General features: G+C 36.1%; 1 protein-coding gene across 1 annotated transcript in view; it reads right to left on the bottom strand.

The window, feature by feature from the left end:
- The window catches only part of LOC124631156 (laccase-1), a 55,546-nt gene that overhangs the window by 361 nt on the left and 32,823 nt on the right, over positions 1-22,362 (bottom strand). The window contains exons 2-8 of the mRNA XM_047165374.1: positions 5,360-5,801; positions 3,768-4,052; positions 3,204-3,679; positions 2,604-2,788; positions 1,735-1,930; positions 1,439-1,651; positions 75-1,182 (exon numbers count right to left, since the gene is read on the bottom strand). Of these exons, the coding sequence (XP_047021330.1) occupies positions 794-1,182; positions 1,439-1,651; positions 1,735-1,930; positions 2,604-2,788; positions 3,204-3,679; positions 3,768-4,052; positions 5,360-5,801 (2,186 nt within the window). The 3' untranslated portion in view covers positions 75-793. The remainder of the gene's footprint in view (positions 1-74; positions 1,183-1,438; positions 1,652-1,734; positions 1,931-2,603; positions 2,789-3,203; positions 3,680-3,767; positions 4,053-5,359; positions 5,802-22,362) is intronic.

Consider the following 22,362-nt stretch of genomic DNA (forward strand, 5'->3'; position numbering starts at 1 on the left):
AATCAATGAATGTTATTACGTCGTCAGTTCAATCGCGACGTGTCAGGAACGCATTCTCTGAATGGCCGAACTATAGTAGCCGACACAATGAGCAAAATGTCTTAATTAATAACCTCACGTGTGCTTATCTGTATATCTATAGTCTACATAATAATATACAGTCTTCGTTTGTGTACGGAGAGTGATACAGTGTGATCATACTACTGTGTATTTACATAAGTTCCGCAGTAAGATATTTACAGTTTATCATAAATGGGAATGCATGCAGAATTGGGATGGAAATGTTTCAAATGTCTTAAAATTCTAAGCAAGTAGGTCTAATAAGTATTTTTTTAATATATACAAGTAATAAATATATCATTGGTGAAAATAAAATTATAATGGCAAGTTGTTAGTTACAGGACGACCAAGTCATGTTAAAACTATACTCCATACGCGAAAGTAAAATTGTTGGTTCAAGAGCCTCAAAGTACATATTATAGGCGATATCAATAATTAAAACGTAATTAAGAAAATATCACCGAATATGGCATAAAATTAAAATTGAAGTCAACTCGTAGAAACAGTGCATCATCGTTAAATAAAATCACAAACCATCATTAACTCCCATTGAATCACTCTTGTAAAAAAAATAAACACAAACGGCAGAATCGAGCACTTCGAATCTACCGGACACATCACACAAAACAAACATAAATTTACACTTAGTTAACATATTTAAATCAACTGTACATAGCTGTGTGCTGTACTTTTTTGCACATGATAAAACTGGGCAATTTGTCTAGGAACCAATTTAGTGGAGCGTGATGGGAGGGAGGTGGTCACCGCATGTGGGGAAGTTGGGAGGGACGGGCGGCAGGTCAGCCTGAGTGCCCACTTGCAGGACCAGGTTCATGCCGATGACGATGTGGAACAGGAAGTGACAGTGGAACAGCCAGAAGCCGGGGTTGTTGGCTCTGAAACGGACGATGACGTAGCCGTTGTTGGGGACAGCGATCGTGTCCTTCGCTGGAGGCAGGTCTCCCTGCTTCAGGTGACGCTCAAGCAAACCTCTCCTGTCGAGGTCGAGAGCGTGCTTCAAGTTGATTTTCTTCACGTTCTGGTCAGGTGATCGACCGATACCGATGACGTTGAAGGCGTAACCGTGCAAGTGGAACGGGTGAGATAAGTTGGCGATTTGAACTGGAAAATGGAAAGTACAATCAAGAATTTGCATCTATAATTACCGTAATCTATACGTGATGCATAACTTCCCGTTATTGTATTCAACCTGGTATAATTATCGAAGAAATAAATCGATTTACGGTATGATAACATCGGCAAATAAGGCTCAAATTGAGGTACAGAGTGTTTAAATAAACCCACTTAGTTGTTTTAATTATACCAAACTCAATAAGGTAATTTTCTCGGGTGTTTAAATATGACGTAACGTACGTACCTTCGTCTACCAATACTACTTCAACAACAGCGTTAAGCGGTATGTCCACTTTGTGCGTGCACATGCAATTCTGTCCACAGTTAGCGGGACGGTTGTCACCATTACAGAACTGTTCTGGGTTGATGTCGTCATATTGACTGATCAGTGGCGCGGGCGGCGCCATGTATGAGATTTCGTCTATCAAACTGATTACGTGGTCTCCACCAGGAGCAACTGAAGAAATTAACATCATGTTATTGTTGGTTTATAATTTATCATGAATTGCACTGCATTTAGAAACTCTCTGAATAGCTTACCTAAATATCTGTTGTAAGTGTTCGGCTGGAACAACATCTCTGGCCTATAGACGAAGAAACGGAAAGGCAAGAAGATTTTAACATCAGGCCTTTCTTGAAGGATGGCCGGGTCGATGTGCTTGGCGTTCTTGAGCTGGCTGACGCAAATAGCGTCATTCCTTGAAATATTACACCTGGCATCCAACGGGTTCATCACCTGGATAGTTAGTGGGGAGAAAGGTACGTGCAATTACTAATATTACGTGCAAAATTTACATTATTCACTACTCAATTTACTACAGTTACTAAAACTACTAGTTGGAAAATTATTTGCACTCTTGCACAAATTCAATCAAAGTGCAAACACACACCTTATAATAAACAGTTACACTGGTATGTAGTTAGTCGATTTTAAAATTGCTACAGAGACAAGTCGGTTGATATATTTACAGAACCGGTAAATGTACCGGTAGCTATTTCACCTGACTGTACATGGTCTAGTTCGTCAACAGCTACAATTTGATTTTTCGTTTTAATTTATTCACCACTGTGAAATTTGTTTCATATCGGCTCTATACCAGTATTTATGTTTGAGCAACGAGGTGGTATCAAGTCGACACTTCGACCATGTTAATCAAGGCGTCGGCCCAGGAATTCAGTATGCAATATCCGCTCTTTAATAATTGAGGCGGGTAGTCTCGTGACACGGGCTATGTACTTCATATACTACGCCATGAACACCAACTAGAACTTAAGAGCACAGTACTTGTTCTACTACTAACTCAAGAAGAGTATTTACATTATCGTAGTATCAAAGTTCTACTGTATCTACTAGTGGTATATAATATATTACAGAATCCAGGTATGTTACACCGGTCGCCATAACTCACCACTCCTTGAGGAATGCCAACGTCATAAGTGGGAGGCTGCGAGGACGGTTGGTAGGGTCCTCTCGCGTATCTGAGGATACCTAATTGCTGTGCTCTCTTGATACCGCACTCGCCCAGACCTCGGACCTGAATCCAGTAGGCTCCAGGAATATTGTTCGCTTCGATTACAAAGTCGTATCGTTCGCCTGTAACACGCGTTATAATATTCTTGTAAGAATTTCATTAGGATCTAGATAATTTGCAAATGTTGTAAAAGAGGAAGCATTTATGTTATACAATGTTTTTGCACGACTGGGCGCGCTACCTAATTAGACATTATTACAACACATAGGCGTGTCTTATAAAAATTGCTGGCGATTATCGTGCATTATATTATGCTGTTATGTAGCTGTTATTACGATTCGATAAAGAGAATTGGTAGGAATATTTAATTTTAACATCAAAGCTGTTAAAGAAACAACAAGCGAGAGTGGGCACAATATAAGATGATCCTCCATGATTCCTCGTAACGAAACATCTTCAACAAACATTACAAGTTGCCATTGTTTGAAAGCTAAATCGTAAACACGTATGTTTATTGCTTCCTCGTGGTTAGCTCACCTGAGAACGAGATGATGGTGTTTACTTGTACAGGATGCACCGGTTCGCCGTCAGTCGCAATAATGGTTAAATTGTGGCCTTCGAAAGTGACCTGCGCGGGGCACACGGACGCGAAAGCGTTGATCATTCTGAATCTGTATCTTCTGCCAGGAGTGATCGTGAATACTTCCAGTGGTGTGTTGGTCATGAAACCGGTGTTAGGATCCCTGAACTGTCCCTTCCCGTTGATCAGTACGTTTTCGGGATCCTGACCAGTGTTGACGGCAAGACGACCAGGGTACCTCTCAGCGGCGTCTTCGTGAAGCCAATCGCTGAGCAACATCACGTGGGTAGTCAAGTCGTAGTCGTATAAGTGACTGTTAGGGTCTTTGGAAGGAGGCTGACGTACAACGATGCTGCCATATAAACCGTCTAGTTTTTGAAGTCCAGTGTGAGCGTGCCAAAAGTGGGTACCAGCATTACCTTGCCATTGATATCTGTAATACATAAAAGAGTATATATTAAACATTGCTATATGAAGATTAGATATAAGACAATCATGCTTATTTAAGAAACCAAGTTTACCTGAAAGTATTTCCTTGTTGGATTGGGCACTGTGTCACAAATGGTACTCCATCGTAGTACTGAGAGCCTCTCTGCCAGATTCCATGCCAGTGAATGGTCACTTCCATACCCTCCATGTGGTTCTCTACATCAATGACTACTTTGTCGTTCTCGCACACTTGGATGGAAGGTCCTGGCAACATTCTGTTCGCTGTGAGGATTCCTCGCTCGACACCATCGGCCAGCACACATTGGCAGTGCGACCATACCACGTTCGTAGCGTTCGGTGTGCATACTTGACACGCCCTGCAATCATTTGTATGCGTTTAAGTATGACATAAGCTATGGTCTATTTCCTTATCAATGTATCTTACACCACTATTTCTATACAGCACGTAGGCTATAGTGAAATAACCAGTTTGCATAAGTCCTGTCGTCACCTATCAATTACGTGGCCTACGGAATTTGGATCAGTTGTTGTATTTAAGTGCGGCATTGAATTCGAAGCCGCTAACAGTCCGTGTGAAACAAAGCGTAAAATGTGCGAAATGGAAAAGTCGGTCGATGGGTCGGTTTTTTTCTCGGCACGACTTTGCGTGAGCATCTCACAAATATTTTCGTCTATCTCTGGATCTTAGCGCAGATGGCGCAGTTCTTACGAAATTCAGTGAGGTAAGGAGTTACTCAAGCCTTAAGCCTTTTTTAAAACTACTATGATATAAGTCGATAACAGTGATTGTAAAGTAAACGTCTAATCCGTGCAATTATTGTGGTACAATTGAATGGACTTCCGACTCAGTTAGCTGCAACTTGTAATTTTCATAAGAAACGAAGAGTCTATTATTATTGTTATGAAAGAAGACTCATTCAATGTCACTGGGTGATCTATCGGAATTTTTTAACACGGTTTCGAATTATGTAGTTCATGTCCGTTGAAAAAACACAATGATTCGCTTGTATCCGCAGGTGCAAAGGAAACAAACTTCATTAGCGTTGTTTTAGCTACTGGGGAAATCTGCTTCGAGTTTTCCTTATACGTAAAGGTGACTTTTGATTTTGATAAGTAAGATGTAGATACTTAAATTAAAAAAAAAACTACTGTTACGAATTTTATCGCTGTTATATTATTCGCAATTCGCGAGGCTATTGAGATTTAAAAAAAAACATCCAAACAATAAAGAATATGGCTGCTGGAGCGTACCACCTGCTTGGAAATCTATCATAGTTCTATTAAATTCAAATCCAGGCCAAAAACTGCAAGACCGAAGGATACAGTGAGATCATTCTGTGTAAATCGGATTGTCAATAATCTACACATTGTAGAGTAGTTGTTTTGTAAATGTAATATCAAGATGACCAATACCTTTATTATTAGTCTACCCTATCTAGTGACTATGGATGCTGTAAAGGATCCGAAACGTCGGGGTTAAATAATATTATATAACCGCGTTAAAATCCATAAAAGTACTTTTATTTAAATGTCTAATATTCGCCTAGGTAAGTGTTAGAAATCAACAGGATGATGGGTGATTAGATAGTTAGGCTAATATTTTGATAAAAAATTAAATCGCAGCAGCAAGCCGCAAAGCATCGAACATGGAAGAAGTACTTACGCTCCTAAAACTGTGTACAGTTCCAAGGTGAAGTGGTAGTAGCAGATCCTGGGTGGTTCGTTTTCTCTGCAGGCACGAGCGCACTCATCAGGGGCCGACAGTGCTGGGTTCCTCCTCAGCTCAGCAGTAGCACTGCTTGTGAAGTCCAGATGCTTCAGGGAAGGTTTCCCATTGGCATTCCTAGCCAAAGATGGCAGAGGGTTGCTTCGAACGCCGCCACTTAACGGACCGCTGCCGCTGGAGGCGAATGGGTTGGATGATGGTCCAGAAGTGCTCCCAATGCTTCCGAAGGAGGCGAAGGGATCAGCCCCCGAGGGGTGTGTCTGCACCAGGCCGTGGGTGGAGGAGAAGGCGCTGCTTGAGCTCTCGCGGAACGGTGTGGCTGTGCCCGCTTGCCACCATGACGCTGACGTTGATTGGTCGTCTGCGGCACCGATAGCTTCTGTGAAACAAAAAACAATTTTGGTAAGTTTTTGATCACTCATGACTAATGCTGTTTTCGAATAAAGTCAATTGAACATCGATTAATTGGGGAAAAGACCTTCATGTCTCTTCTAGCTGCCAGATAATAGCCATCTCTATACTTGGCCTGAAAGTTAGGTACAAGGTGACGAGCGGAGGTCGTCTCGGTCTGTTTCGAAGTTCATTAAATTGCCCATTTTTTGTCTCAACCCACTGGTTATAATGGACATAAACGTAATAGATACGAAATTATTTTCTGTTAGTGACCACAATGGAAATTGGTGCAGATCCCAATTTCCATTTTTTATCTTAAAATTTTAATATCGTAGCCCGAAGTCGTAGGTCAAAATCATTATTTAGACTGAAATAATTCACTGAAGGCAACAATGCTGATAAAGTGTAAGTGTAACGAAATTGTAAGTAAACATATTAAACAAAGCTATGAAGGTACTCGTGGTACTGAAGAAAACAGGTCATGAGAATACGAGTATTGCATTAAATCCTACACCATTATTTCTCACAGCCTACCCGAGACAACCAAAACCTAAATATCCAAGTAAAACTATCATAGAATCAAACCTTCACACAAAAGATAAACGACTGGCATGCATTACTCATAAATCGAGATTACTCAATAAAGATAAAAGATGTGTAAATTACAAACGTTCCGAAGCTATTTCAAGTGGAACGAATGATCGCAAATCTGTAACGATATTCCCAAGAACTGTCAGTAGTTGAATGTGTACTAACGATTAGTTTATTAGATAAGTCAGCGCTAGCTCTCCGCAGGTGCGTTAATGCAAATTCTCGAGTGTAGGCACCCGTATAATGGTTACAAGACTGTGTTGTCACGACAATGTTTTCGTAACACTGGACCAGGGACCGCGTCCTTAAATTAAAGGACTTTTACTTCCCTGTCGGCTGTTACAGTTTTCTCAGAGCATTAATTGAACATTACGCAGTCTGATACGTTTGGTTACCACATTATTAAAATTGCTTACTCAATATTTGCAGTGATGTGATAGCTGCTTTTGTTTTAAACCTTTTAATGTTTCACTGTCTTTGGGAACTTTTGCAAAATCGTTTGTGTATTCAATACGTTGCTAAAGCTTGCATTTTACAACATTATTATAGGCTATTAACTTGTAGATATGCAACAAAAACTGTTCAATTTTGTTCTGGTTGCGGAACACAACAATACGTGTTGGATACGAACTTGGCCGTTTTTTGTGAGACCGTTTAGGTATAAGAGCCTTGAGGTGACTATACTTTTATTTCCTTATTGGTAAACACTAACATTGGTTGGCGATTTGTTACGGCGCCCGCGATTGCACTCGGGTCATCAATAGGGTTATTATTTCAAATTACTAGTCGCGTGTTTGGTTTTCCAAATCGATGGGTCGTGTTTAAGCAATGCTAGGGAAGATTGCTTTGTGTTGCATTGGCAATTAAACGAGTTACGTGAAATCAGTCTTAATACATGAAATAAACTTAAAACAAATGAGCAGTTTTAGTATTCATTATTTACTTATTGCTATTAGTGTCCCCAGTTAATTAGCACATAGTTTGCACTTGCCACTTACTAGCTCGTAAACTACCGCCCGTATTGCTGGCTACGACGTTTCGTTGCAGAAAATATAAATTGCTTCGAGTCGTGTATACGGTACAAAGTAAGCAATCAAAATTCTGTAACTAAGGACCAGAAAACCCGCTCATTAGTGCATAAATATGCCACCCAATAAGTTTGTTGCCGCTATTTAGACCTAGTTTATTGCTTATTTATAAGCCCTATAAATTGTTGGTATCTTATCACGGATTAATTTAGCAGTGGCGGTTGTGGTTGGCGTGCGGTTTGCAATCAGCCCCCGAGGTTTTCTCTTTTCCACCTCGTTTGAACACCAGATGTTATGTGCACCGTAATGTGCGTAAAAAGATAACGCGGAAGTTTTTAAAAATGATTACCGCTAGATTACAGAAAAATTGCACATGACCAATCTATAATACTCTACTTAAACATCTAATTTTCAAACATACGTGTCCAAGTCACACGTTTAAGTATAATCGAGCATAATTTCCAATGAAATGTGTACGTTTCAAAAACGGTTCCGGCTTTGAGCAACGTTTTTGAAATCGGTTATGTTTTTGTTTCAGATTTTCTAATTTTGAAATTCGTTTCAGTGCGGAATTGATTATAGCACGATTGATTAGGTCACTTACTTGCAAAATTGGTATCGCATTTTTGTGCAGCAATTTTTAATGAAATGTGCCAAAATTTTTAAGTAAGAAGTTGCAATCTTTAATTAGCATAATGAGCGAATTTTGCAAACATTTTATTTTTTTTTGTAATACAAAAATGTGGTCTGCAAATTGGATTACTGTATCAAAGTATTGGTTTATTGGAACGTTTGTGCAATGAATGGGCGTTCTCAAAGATACGTGTTTGCATTCAATCATGTTGTTTGCGATTCGCCTCGCCGATGACTGGTCCCATCTAATCGCCTTCGTGAGCACATCTGTGCACCAGATTATTAGTATTATTACTATTCCGTTACGCGATTACACTATATGTTTAGTTAAATGATAACATTACTTGCGCGTGCAACCACACTTAAGTTTTTACGTACTTACGTAGATAGTTCTTACCGATTGTTGCTTAGAGATGTTATCGTGCACTTAAATTAATGCCTTCAAATGAGGCTTAATGATTTTGTTCAGTTATGAATACAGTATATTATTTCACTCTTATAATGATACTTTATAGCTCTGTATGAATAAAATTACTCTTGGAACATTACGTTGAAAACAAATGACAGAATACGACTTCAGGAACATTGTTCATTCATATCGCGTCCGACAATTTATTGAACCGGCAATGTGCTAATGGTAGCAGCGACAGTAGTGAACAGTAATAGATTATGTTGAATGCAACTTTGTTCTCTATCTTTAAATAAAATTTGTAAGAAAGCACAGTAATAAAGACTCGTAATATAGCCTGAGGCTAAACTGTTCCGCTAATTCTGCCCATTTAGTTTATTCACACTTTTAAAAACCATTTATCAATAACGAGATCTTATATGAGATAATCCCGTGCAAAAATCTGTAGGCGGAAATTGATTGATATAGACTATTAAGCATTTAAGGTCGTAAGTAGTTTTAATAGATATTCAATTAACAGCCCACTAAGAAAGTGTGTGATGAAAAAGTCTAGTGTTGTACAATGTTTATCGACTTTTTGCAATTAATCGATCATCGATCGTTACACATCATTGTTTCATTCAGCCCCTTTATATACGTCATTAACCATGTTTTATGAGGCAAGTGTAGACATAAAAATATTTGTTTGCACTGCTTAGTTCTGAATTACAGGCCTATTATTACAAGCTTGATTGAATAAAATGTATTGTGTAAACAAATAAAATAATGGACAGTGAGATAACTTATGATAAAACTGTTCATCGTGACAGTTTGCTTTTTATATCTTCCTACAATGTAAGCATGAATTTAGTAATTTGTTTATTATAACCTATAACTTTTTAATCTTTAAATAATAATATAATTTATAAAGAGACTCTCATACCTATATGTTTACGTAGATTAACTAAGTATTTCCTGCATTAAATGACAACAAAAATATCTAGTAAATACAGCCAGTTCCCGTTTTGAAGTTTATTACGATACTGAACCTTAGAGATGTAAGTGTTCCGTCATTTCATATAGCTCGCTATATCTCTGCCCGCGGCTTCGCCTGTTGAAATCGATGATTATCCACCAAACCAGATATTAAAACGAGAGTAGATAGCGTCAAACATTAATTAGTGGATTGGTTTCACGTTGTATAACGAACTGAAACTTTGTATATCAACAAGATATTTATTTATTACAAAATGACGGTAGTGCACTACTAGTTCCGTGGTGCTAATTGATAATTACCTTGTACCTATTTTTTTTCTTGTAGTATTTAAATATGTGTTTTTTTGTCGACATCTTGATAATAATGAATTAGAAAAATAATCAAAATCAATGCAAACATAAGCCAGTTCTGCGTCAGCTGTCAGAAAAAAAGTTGAACAAGACGAATTTTTTTTTGCAACCTACAATAAAATTACTATTTAAGAACAAAACTAGATTATAATGACAATGATAATCCAGTTTAGAACTAAACATTGACTTCCTAACAAACGCCAGTCATTTTGGAAAATCTAATAGAAAGTTGATGTTTATGCACTACAAACGACAAGATCTGTCGTTAGTCATTGATTTGGAATTAAATGTTATTACTAGGTACGGTAGGATTTTACCAGAAACCTAACAATTGAGTTCATTGGTGCAGAAACAGTGAAAGTGATTCTTTAACCGTCTCTTTAGATCCAAAGAGTCTGGTACTCTCAGTCTTGTTGACATGTCCGCAACGTGATATATATTTTGTTCGCTGTCCCATGTCAACTGTCTGTCACGCCGATTGGCCACAGTCTGTATCGATTACAAATAAACGATTTAAATCACAGCCTCACTAGCGAGACTATGCAGATTGGTTTTATGTAACCGGACAGATCGTCACGTCTCGATGTTTGTTTGTTTTCTCGATTTTATTTATTCGATCCGAGTAGAAATTGAATGCACTAGATTGTCGCTTTTCCTTATTCATGTACCTAATGATTTACGGATATTTCGTAAATCGCTACCTACACCTTATAGGTTACAAAATCAATTCCCGAGCTTATATTCGCTTATCAAAAACCAGCTTGATTACCGCTGTCGAAATAATATTAAACATTTATACCAGAAGTCAATTTATTAGCGACTACAGCCGTCAAAATCTGCATTACGAACTGACAGACAGCCTTCAAACCCTTATTAGTGGGCTTATGAAGTGTTGCTAATAAATTATGTATGTATGTGTACGGCTTAATCGCATGTTTTGTGTTCGAAACAGCCGATACTCCAGTTTCTTCGGCGTATGGTCGTGGCATTAAGGAATCTAAGAAATGCATCCGATTCTGTATATGAGAAACAATTAAGGAAATTCGATATTTTTCTTTGATTGCACGCGTTGGGAAAAATAGCTATTTGTGTTCTAACTAAAATATATATATTTTGCCTCGGGGCATTCATATAATCAACTTTTATAAAATCTGAAATGTTGTTTACATAAAGTCGTTACCTACTTTTTTTAAACAAACATTTCCTGTTCAAAACCAGATTCGTAGGTACTTAATCTAGTTCACATTTTTGATTTCAAAATACTTACGCATGTACTCAATCTAATTTATCTAGCTTATATAAACATAAATAATTCATTTTAACAACTTGATTGACAGTCGTTAAGTAATATTTAATAACTTATTCTTGCTTTGTATTATCTTTTATCTATGCGTGGAATTCTGAAATCTGATAGGTGACCTTAGTTGTAAGTTCATGATCTGCGCATGATCATATCGGGAGCTTTGGACCAGTTTACACGTCAGAACTTATGGTACAAGGCCCCATTGATAAGCAGGTTCTTACAAAAGTTGTTGCAAATATGTTGCTTCATGGTGTCAAAGACTATGGGGTTCTTTGTTAGTAATGTATTTAGTTCGGCAATGTGGATGATTTACTGACAAGATGTTTCACAAACATCAAAACTAGTATAATAAAGAGGAAATAGGTCTGTTTGTCTTGTACTCTGCTGCAAAACTACTGCATCTATTTGAAAAAGTCTTTCACTGTTGGAAAGCTACACTCTTTCGGAGTATCATAATACCACGCTACGGGTATTAGTTTCCATGGGACACGGGTGAAGGCGCGATAAAACGACTGGCAACAAATATGATCAGGGGCCCGATTCTCCTAAGTTAATAATGTCAAAATCGAATAGAAATCGAATCGCAATATGATCGCAGTAGCAGTTTTAACCATATCGGGCATTCTGCTACTAATAAAAGACCAATCGTATTCGATTGACATTTGATTGGTGTGCGATTGGTCTGCTATTTTGGTGATTTTGGTCTATACGGTAGTTTGCTGTACAATCATTTTGCAATCGTAAATCATTTGCAGACAAAATGATTCATTATTGAATGACAGAAAATGATAAAAACGTTTATTTCAAAGAAAAAATAGCGGAATGCCACATACGCTTCAATCGTAATCGATTCGGGATTGGATCTCAGTCGAATCGAGTCGAACGTGAATCGTATGTTGCTTAAGTAAAATTAGGAGAATCGGGCCCCAGTATACCTCTAAATCTTTCCGTGACGTACAAAATTGTATAGAAGTCAAGAAAGAGCTATTTACACCAATATGTACACGGATACGCATAAATGAATCAGCAAAAAAATAATTACCATAACTTAGCCGAGAGTAAATCAAATAAAACAATTGACAGTTTGTTCGACAAATATGTAATTATCTTGCTAACGAAAGGTGAAATCAAACTGGCCGATATTATTTAGTTACGTACATTAAATCTTATTTTATGCTAAGTTAACAATTAAATCGATTCTGATCACAATCTCAGGGAGAAAGTATTTCACTTTCCTTTTTTAAACCGATTTTTTTTTCGTCTTGTTAATTAGGTATATGTATTACAAGATGTTTGCATGCTGAGCATAGTAATTAAACTCGAATGATATTGCATTCGAGATAAGGTGCTTTTGATGAATAAATCGATTTTGATATCGATGCGATGTTTAAGAATTAGATCGCGAGTCAATTAGCAACGGATGGAAAGCACTTTCTTTCATTATCACTGAATAATTGAGTGGATGAATAACCAAGTCAGTACATTGCCATACCTTATTAATAGTAATGAATAGAGAGAAATCTTAAAACCGTATAAAATCACACATTCAATATATCGCAAAAAAGATTACCTAATTGACAAGAAGAGTTACGGTTGTGCAAATATTTTGACAGTTTAATGACGTGTAATGTATGATAGGTGTAATCGGCAATATAAAACATATAATATAATATGTGGTCTTATATAATTTTTAATCTGCAATATTAATCATATTTAATATTAACACTAATCCTCAAATAAAATACCCATCAAAGATTAAGAATTAGAAAAGCTTAACATACAATTTGCAAAATGATCTCCACATTGATTGTTTGGTCATATTTCATGCACTCAAAGGCTTACACTTAATATCACTACTAAGAGGCTGACAACACCCAAAACAAATTACGTACGAAAGAGAAGCCTGATCACGGGACGTTCGTAACATAATATAAAATAATTGCTTTTTATATGACTTGAGTAGTCAAAAATAAAAATCAACTAAGTTCTGTATTTACACATGGGTAAGTTAATGTTATACATTTTATCAATGTACTTTGATAAGTAGTATATATATTTTTGTTAGAAGATCATTTTAAGAGGTAAGTTAAAAAAAAATTTGTATCGAGAAAACTTTTCGAGAACGTTTTTTTTGAATTTTACAAGGTTCTCAGAAATATGTGCAAGATTCATATATATTTTTTTCGCCATCAAAAACTCTACATCACTCTAGATTTGGCAGAAAAATTGTTTGAGACAAGTCAATTTGGATGTTGTCAGCGCTTTAATATTCAACGTGAACAGCTTGGCGCATAATTACGATCTGTTAGTTGCGCGCACGCACCCGGTGGCTGTTTTACTATCGTCACCGTACTTTCACTAGAATAACGTTTCTTGTTAGCGCATTGTTCCTTCAAATTGCGTAAGGTTGCATGAACGTGATGAACGTGTTTATAAGCGAATCACTTATTAGTAGCTGTTACAGTTTTTTTGCCGTGAAGTTTAGTTGAAGGGATTGGAATTGTAGATTTTGTTATTGATACTGTATGTACCTACTGTTTAGCAGTCGTTCCCAATATTCTAACTATCTATTGTGTTGCTACTAGAGATAGGGAATTGACATTACCTGTATGGAGCTAATGTCAGAATTTTATCTTCATGTAAGCAACGCAACAGAATTGAATATTGGGAATGGCCGTAAGTGTGTTTATGTAGTTAGTTTTGTAATGCTAGAAATAAGCGGATTTAAGTGCTATTTACCCAGTATAAAAGACTAATCGAAAGCAAAGGAGAAAAATAGGCCAATACCCCTGTCGATATGCAAGCTACTATTCATAATCTGCCTAGTCTTTTCCCAACTATGTTGGGGTCGGCTCGGTTTTCAACCGAATATAGCTGAGTGCCAGTGTTTTATAAGGAGTGACTGCTTGTCTGACCTCCGCAATGCAGTGATCCGGGCAACCCAATACCCATTGGTAAGACTGACTTAACAAGCTACTATTGAAGAGTATAATAAATTCAATGCGCAAGAAAAGAATGCCGTAGCATTTCAACAAGCAGCAACTATAACTCATCTCACATGCTCCTCTCGCATCGTAAACTTCGATACACGTCAGAACAAGTATGTTATTTTATCAGATGCAGTCTTTCAATAAACCATTTCGCTTTCATCCAATTTATATGTCTTTGTCGTGTCTAGTGCATATCAACATACACGCGATATATTTTTATTACTAAATTTAAATGTTTCAAGTATTTTTGATAGAAAGTGTACCTTAGAGTACCATCACACTGCAGACTAAATATTTAAATAAAAGCGTGAATCCAATTAAAGTTTTCAGTCGATCTGATACCGGCAAAATACCTGATCGTTGTCATTTGCGCTCTTCCATTTATCTCCATATAGATTTATACTGTACTGTAATAGCCTTTTTATCGTCCCACTGCTGGGCACAGGCTTGCTCTCACACGGAGAAGGATTGAGCATTAAACACCACGCTTGCTCAATGCGGGTTGGTGATTTCAGAATTAATAGTCCAGGTTTCCTCAAGATGTTTTTATCAGCCATTAGTGTCCAAGATATACTTAGAAACTACATACCTACAAACTTAGAAAAGTTATCTGACCTGGAATCAAACCACTAGGCCACCACGACTTTTTTTTTCATATAAATTTATATTTCATTTATATATAAATTTATATTGGCTTTCTTTAAAATAGTTTCGCATACTGCAAACTTGTAATCGGCTGAATCAGCCGATTACAAGTTTGCAGTATGCGAGTACTCTTAGTGTGGACGTTAAAACTATTTTAAAGAAAGCCAATGAAAGTGACTTTCAAAATGTAATAAATTGATGCGAAAACGTTACTAATTTGGAGGCACGTGGCCTTTTGTTGCCGTTAATACGATCTTTATTCAAAGTGATTGAAACTGGATTGATGGCTAGTTTCCCATTGTGTAGTATAATCTAATTTATTTCCTTGTATACCTACTTTTTAAATTAGATATTTCACTCAAATAATTTAATTTAAAATTATCTTTTATTTAATTAATACATCGCTATGTCGATATAAATGGGTATACCTAGTCGAGAGTCTGCCAGACTATAATCACGATTAGTCTCTACAAATGTTTTTGCGGAAAGTAAAATAAACATTTGACATAATTATATTATGTCTAAGAAAAACTGTATATATTTTTTTCATATACACGATTGTGTTAAACTTCTGTTTAACTTTTTTTTTCTAATAATACCAATTGTTCAATTCTCTCACAGAACAAAATATTACATGTCACTCACAGCTGATATCCATAAATGATTGTAATAATATAGAACTTAAATTAAACTGCTGTATTTTTTTTCTGAAAAACGTTTCTATCAGGCCTGAAAGAAAATGTTACACAAAAGTTACTTCATGCCTACAATCTGTGCCTGCGTACGAAATTCTAGACTATTTTGTTTTGTAACTATTTATTCATATTTACCACGCAACTTCTTGTGGTCGGTTACAGAATTGCATTCTATTATTTTGAATATTTGAATATTTTCTGTCAGTTTGTTAGAACGTTCTAAAATTATTTATTTAGTACCTAAAATTTAATATGCATACGAAAATGTTTTTGTCTGTGTTTTCAAGGTAAAATGTCTCGTGTATCCAGGTTCAAAACATAGGAAGTGTTCGCATATATTTTTTTTTATCTGCAAGCGGAATAGCATGAATCAACAAATATTCTATAAAGAATGAAATCAGTAATTCAAGCCTTGAATCTTGTAGTACGCGATACTTTAATTCAGCTGCGAGTAAATCTAATATTCATTAGGCCAGTCAATTCATTAGTTTATTATATGCACTATTTACCTTGGTGGCCAGCAGACCGGACGATCATGACTGTTTTGCACGCACATACAGTTCACTCAAAGAAATAGAGCAGATTCATAGGTTCACATTATGCACATAAATTTGTTCTTATGTGCAAAAACTTGGCATAAATGTATTTTTTCATAATATGACTATAGATAAAATAAATTCAGCCTATATAATTAATTCCTCCTTCACTCTAAAATTGTTTAGGGGAAGGAGGAATCATTGACTACAGTGAAACAAAACCAAAATTATTATTTATATTATCTACATATTAATTTGTATTTATAGAATATTTTTCTAATAACTTCCGTAAATTACAAGGACTTGTTATCGGTATGATCTATATTATACATAGACTTTAGATGCTAGATACACGATTAGATTTAGACATCTATAAGATCTAATCTTCGGTTCACAGGAATTCAATACTACATTAATCGTGTACAAATAACCTTTAGCCAAGGTTCTCGAATATACTCGTATAGGTTCAAAACTTAAATGTTATAATCTAACTAAACATACCTACATACACATTTTGTGATGACCTCTTCATTATGTTTATGACAATCATTATTTCATTCAAATATAGATTGTGTGCTAGAGGTGTTCAAAATGGAGAATTGTACCTGGATTTTAACACCAACAGTATGTCATCGATATGACAAAAAAATTACCGTAAAAATTATTGACACATAATCTCTAACTTTGGCACTTCATAACTGCAAAATCACTCCATCCAATCCAAAATTGGAAAACCGTAGATTGGTTAACACACATTAAACAAGGATACAATTTATTTATCGTGACTTTTTGTGCCCTAAAGCTCAGCAACATGACTCAATTCTGTCAACACCAAACACGAATCACGTTCGCCATTGTTCAAATATTGTTGCCATGTAACTTCCACTGTAGGCAATTCCGTTTCGGTAATTGCTATTATTAACGATTTTAAGGTCTTGAAAATGTTTATTCTCAATAATAGTTCAGTCCGGACGCTTGACGGCCAATTTCACGCCCGAACGTAGCTTCAAGCTCTAAATTATCTGCAAACTTGTTTAGCGTTTCCGGGTGGAAAATTGCTGAAGAATTCATGGGTATTTTTATGTTTATTTAATTTTGTTTTTGTTGTTATTGGAGCGTTATCCTTTTGCGAAAGTTTGTCTGTTTATCTGTTACGCTTTCTTAGTATAGTTGGTGAAATGATGCAGATAGGAAGACGCAGTTACAGTATTGTTAGACGGTCGTTGGTGTACGATCTCTTGTTTCAGTGTTTCAGCAGTCGTTTTTTTATAAAACTTGAAATAATTATCGAGTAAGTTAAACGTATAATTATGTTGTAAACCAAACTATGTTGTATGTTCATGGTCTACTTATTATTTTGGTATTTCTACCTATACGCGGAATTAACAAATCTATTACGTATATTATTTAATTGCGTTAAATGATCTACTTTCAATATTCTATCTAAAGGTTCGTTTACCCGAGTTTGGAATTAAGTAACTTTGGATATTTTTATGTAAATTCCAAGGCAGCTTACAAAATCTTAAGCAATAACTTTCCATTAACTAACAGGCTTTACTGATAAACTAAATCCGGAAACTTGGGTGTGTCAACTTAAACAAGTTTAGTGTTGAGCGCAATTTTCGATATCGCATACTACTTAATACTTCCGCCTACAACAGCGCAATATAATTCACTTACAGGATACGTTGACTCACATATTTTTTGCCCCAGACCACAGATTTGTTTGATTAATTTACCAGAATGCCGTTTTTTATGTTAGTAATTATATTATTTATAGCAATGTAAACGTGTCTAATGTGTCTCGACAATTATGTAATAAAACAAGCAAAAAATGGGCCACTAAGATTTTTTATGGTTATTCCAGCTAGACCATTTAGTTTCGCGAAAATCTTAGACGGAATACAAGGTTACCTTGTTATTATTGGATCAATTATACCGTATGATATCTGGGGTCAGCCATATTGAAAAGTTTGCTCTTATTCAAACATGGAAATGTTACAATTAGCTCTCTATTTGGTGGTGCCTGCGTTCTCACGGGCCCAACAATTAGTGGTGATACGTCGAATTAATGTTCTCGTATTTGGTCTTACTGTTTTAGTTAATGAAAATGTCGGTATGGGAACATAGCTGGTTCTCGGAAGGCGTAACTCTAATTGCGACTAATGTCAATATTATGCGTTGCTGAGCAGTTAGAATGAATGATACATTCAGTTGCGGGCTTGTGAATGAAATTGTGGAGTGAATGATGACTGGCGTTTGTGCTTTTAAAGCTTAATGGTAGGTTCGTATTCAATGATTCATAGGCTAGTTGTAAGAAGATTTCAGAGCATGCTACGGTCAAAATTCAACAAGTTAAATTCATTTTTGAGAAGGTTAAATAGAGTGGAATATTTTCCTCGATCTCACCAAAACTGCACACTTAGAATCTCCCATCAACTTACCTGGAAAATAAGAAATAATTTTGATTAGACAAATGTATTTTGAACAACAAAAAGAACAATTAGAAAACAAGACTAGACAAAGTCATACAAGGTTTTCGACAGTTGCTGGTTACACTAATATGTAAACAACTCATAAAATTAACTCCTAGGTTGAATAGACTATAAAATTGTTACAATTAACCGTTAAGATGATAATTACACAGATAAAATTAACTTGACTTATTATCATCATTGTTGGCAAACCAACTTTTTATTTAACTTCTCAAACGATGTTTTGTTAACACGTTGAATTCGCAGACAATTACAAAAATAATTATTATGAACACTTGTAGCTAATAAGCAAAGGTACAAAAATAATAGTAATCCCTCGCTAACTATTTCAAGTCATCATCTCCCGAGCCTTTTCTCAACTATGTTGAGGTCGGCTGAAAGTCTTGCTGGTTGCAGCACAGTTTCAGTGTTTTACATGGAGTGACTGTTTAACTAACCTACTCTACCCAGTTACCCAGACAATCCAATACCGCATGATAAGACTGGTTGAGAGACTTACTGGCTTCTGACTACCCGTAAAGACTGCCAAAGATGTTCAATGACAGCCTCGTTAATTATTTCAAGTATAAAAATAATAAGTGAAAGGTTGGTGCATTTACGAAATAGGCCTATTAAATTGATTTCAACAGCCGGAGCCGTATAATGTGCTGATAATTTACATGTTTATTTAAAAGTGTTAATGTTTAAGTGGGTATTATGATATTTTGTAATGTGTACCGGTGGTTGAAGGTGCGTATGTGTAACACGCGTGAAATTGTGGTCGCATACTGTGTCCGAGGGAGTATTGTAAGTTATAAGCGATAGCGGGATTTTACCTCTAAGTATATTATTGATGGGCCCTTTACAAAAGTGACAGGGCCCGTTTACCCTACTTGATGCTATGCTACAGGCTTGGGAACAGTTCCTTTGTAACTTCCCTTTTGGATAAAATATGATGAAATAATATCGATTGGAACGGAGTGAATGTTACGGAAGAATATGTTAGGTAGGTATAGGATTGTATAATAAATAACCTTTGCTGCAGTCGGCATAAATTATTGATTAATTTTAGGCATTTCAAAATTTACTAAGTTTTATATCTAGGTTTATTAGGTATACCTATGCAATTTGGTTTGTTGACGTCAATTCACAGACGTGTCGAAATTATTTAATTTTTGGTTGTAATTTGGAAATTATACAAAAGCTCCCGTTTTTCAATCATATGGTTATTATAGAGGCATAATGTTATGTTATGAATTTCAAAAGACCATCAATTTAAACATGATCGCTCACCACTTTTTTTATCTTGAATCCTATTGTGCATAAACAAAGGAGCTAAACTGTTTGGAAACATAGGTATAAAGGGAAGTGCTTGCATCAAATAATGAGCTTAAGACCCATTATGGCGCTTAGCAATTTTTATTGCTCTACTTTGTAATGAGAACGCTTAATAATTGCCATCTTTAACTGATTACAACACTAAGTCAAAAATAGAAAAGATTTATTTTTAATCCTGTGGAGGCTGCTGATAAAATTAATCTTTATTCGTGTCAAAAGTTCATTTAAATATCTTCAGAAGCAGGATAAGGACGTGTGACTCAAATCCGATTGTAACAGACCAGTTAAACAAATTGTTCGCTTGTTTAGTTTCATCCATGTTCCAAGGTGCTCAAAATAATGCTAAATTACAATAATTATATTGTTAAAAATAGCCTGCGAGTGAGGTCGACCACTTTTTACTAACAAAAAGTAACTAGCTTACGTTTCGTAAGTGACCACTGTCCTCAACCTTAATTCGGTTTTCATATGTGTAGGATACGTTCCATCGCTGGTTCCCAAACAATTGTGGAACGGTGGGCGCCTCGGCAAATGACTGCGTTATGAAAATAATGCAGATTGCGCGGACAACGGTTTCTTTGTAGTAATCTTTGGGATACCATTATTGCGTGAGATTAGCATTTGGTATGCTCGCAGATTAATTCTTGTAATTCCACAGGGAAAAAATTATTGTAAGAGAGGATCTGAGAAACTGAAAGGAAACGCTTAAACGCAAGGATTTAGTAACTTTTCAAAATAATAAAAATTCCAACCTTGCAAAAAATTCAAGCATGCAACGTTTTGCGAGTTTTTTTTTTTAATTTCAATGAATAGAAACCGGATCTCAGTCAATTCCTGGTTTCGGGTGTCTATGTGTTGTGTCGGACAAATTATTTTACAATACAACCGTTTATGTATCGAAATATCGTTCAATATCAATCGTTTGTCATACCGATTGTATCGTGGCCGTGACACGGCGGCCATTGCTTTCGCAACTCACGGTCACCCTTATATTTGCACCAGTTTTACACAGTACATACAATTAATGAAGTCTCTTATTAATAATTACATGGTTTCGTGGTTCATGGGCATTGTTTTATGGTCACCATTGATTGGCCGCGGCCTCGGGCCATGGGAAATGTAGGTATAGAGGAATGTGAGTGGCATGACACCGCCTTTATCTTATCTGCTCACAAGTTACGGTGGCGTATAATTTGAATGAAAATTTCGCGCATTCTGTGATCTTAAATGTAAATTAGATTAATTCGCATAAAGTATGAAATATATTTTGCGTCATATTGATGTGGGGGAAACAGACGCGATGGTTTACGTAACTTAGAGAATGCAGAAGTGTGAATTGAAGAATTTATTAAATAGACATATTTGTGCTTAAGCCTCCATTATTACGTGATTTAACGATCTATCTGTCGGTGTGAATGAAACTAACAAGCTACATAAAATCTTTACTAGTCATTATGTATTATTCGAACAGATAAATGCATATCATATTTCTTGTAACCAACTTCACTTCAGATTAAGAGGTCTAGAAATATGTTTTGACATTATTTCCTACATAATATAAATAAGATTGTTATGACATATCGATTTCTCTGAAAACGTAATCCCGTGCGTCATTCTGCTTATAATCGAGAGAAATTTTGAACCGTGTTTCGATTTTAATTGAATCCGCCCACCGAACCAGTGAATATAAAATAAGATAGTGGTGTTAGGAAACGGTTAATAGCAATTCGATATAAAGTTCACGTTTATCAGTATCGAGAATCTGTATCGGACCGTGTTCGGACCATTTTAAATTAAAGCACAATTCTGTAAGTAGCGACACGCCCCAATCGAAAATATTTAATTCAGTCGTGATAAGTCGATATCAAATTAACGTCACAGCGTTAGTCCGTTCGACTATCAATATAAATAACGGCCCTAGCACGATAATAAAATAATGAGTGGCTTAGTGTTCGTGTAACGACATAATAATGTTCGACGTCCTTTGTACAGGGCTGCCCACAGTTTTGTGAGGCCTGATCGAGTTTTGAGGCCGAAAATTTGAATTTTAGATTCGCAATTAAGTGTACATTTATCTTATAAAATAATAGGCAATAATTCTGCTTTGTCTTTATGGGATATTTGGAAATATTTTAATAGCTCCTTGAATGTCTTTGTGGGTGGTAATGTAAGCACTGCAGAGGTCTGTGTTCACACAATTACGCCTCGCAGGCTTCTAGCAGTTATCCGTGGGGACCAGAATTAAACCTTTTCAGTGATTCATAGCTAGGAACACCGTGGTACTAGCCATTGCCGTCGGCAAACTAAGAACAAATATGCAATTTATTTTCGCTTCCGCTATTTTGATATAATGAGTTCGGTCCACGTTCTAATTTCGAATAATAAAGGCCATGTTGGTATTATTGAAATTAAATAAGCTTACGATTATTTTACGTCACAGTTTTCTTTAACTATAATTTTTAGATAGGTGTTACCCTAGAAAGTTGGTTTTAGATGCTAGCTAGCAAACATGAACTTTATTTTGAGAAACAAAAACTGTTTTTATTGGTACGATTATTATTTGTTCACTAACCATAATG

This window comes from Helicoverpa zea, chromosome 6, assembly GCF_022581195.2.
Source record: "Helicoverpa zea isolate HzStark_Cry1AcR chromosome 6, ilHelZeax1.1, whole genome shotgun sequence".
NCBI lineage: Eukaryota > Metazoa > Arthropoda > Insecta > Lepidoptera > Noctuidae > Helicoverpa > Helicoverpa zea.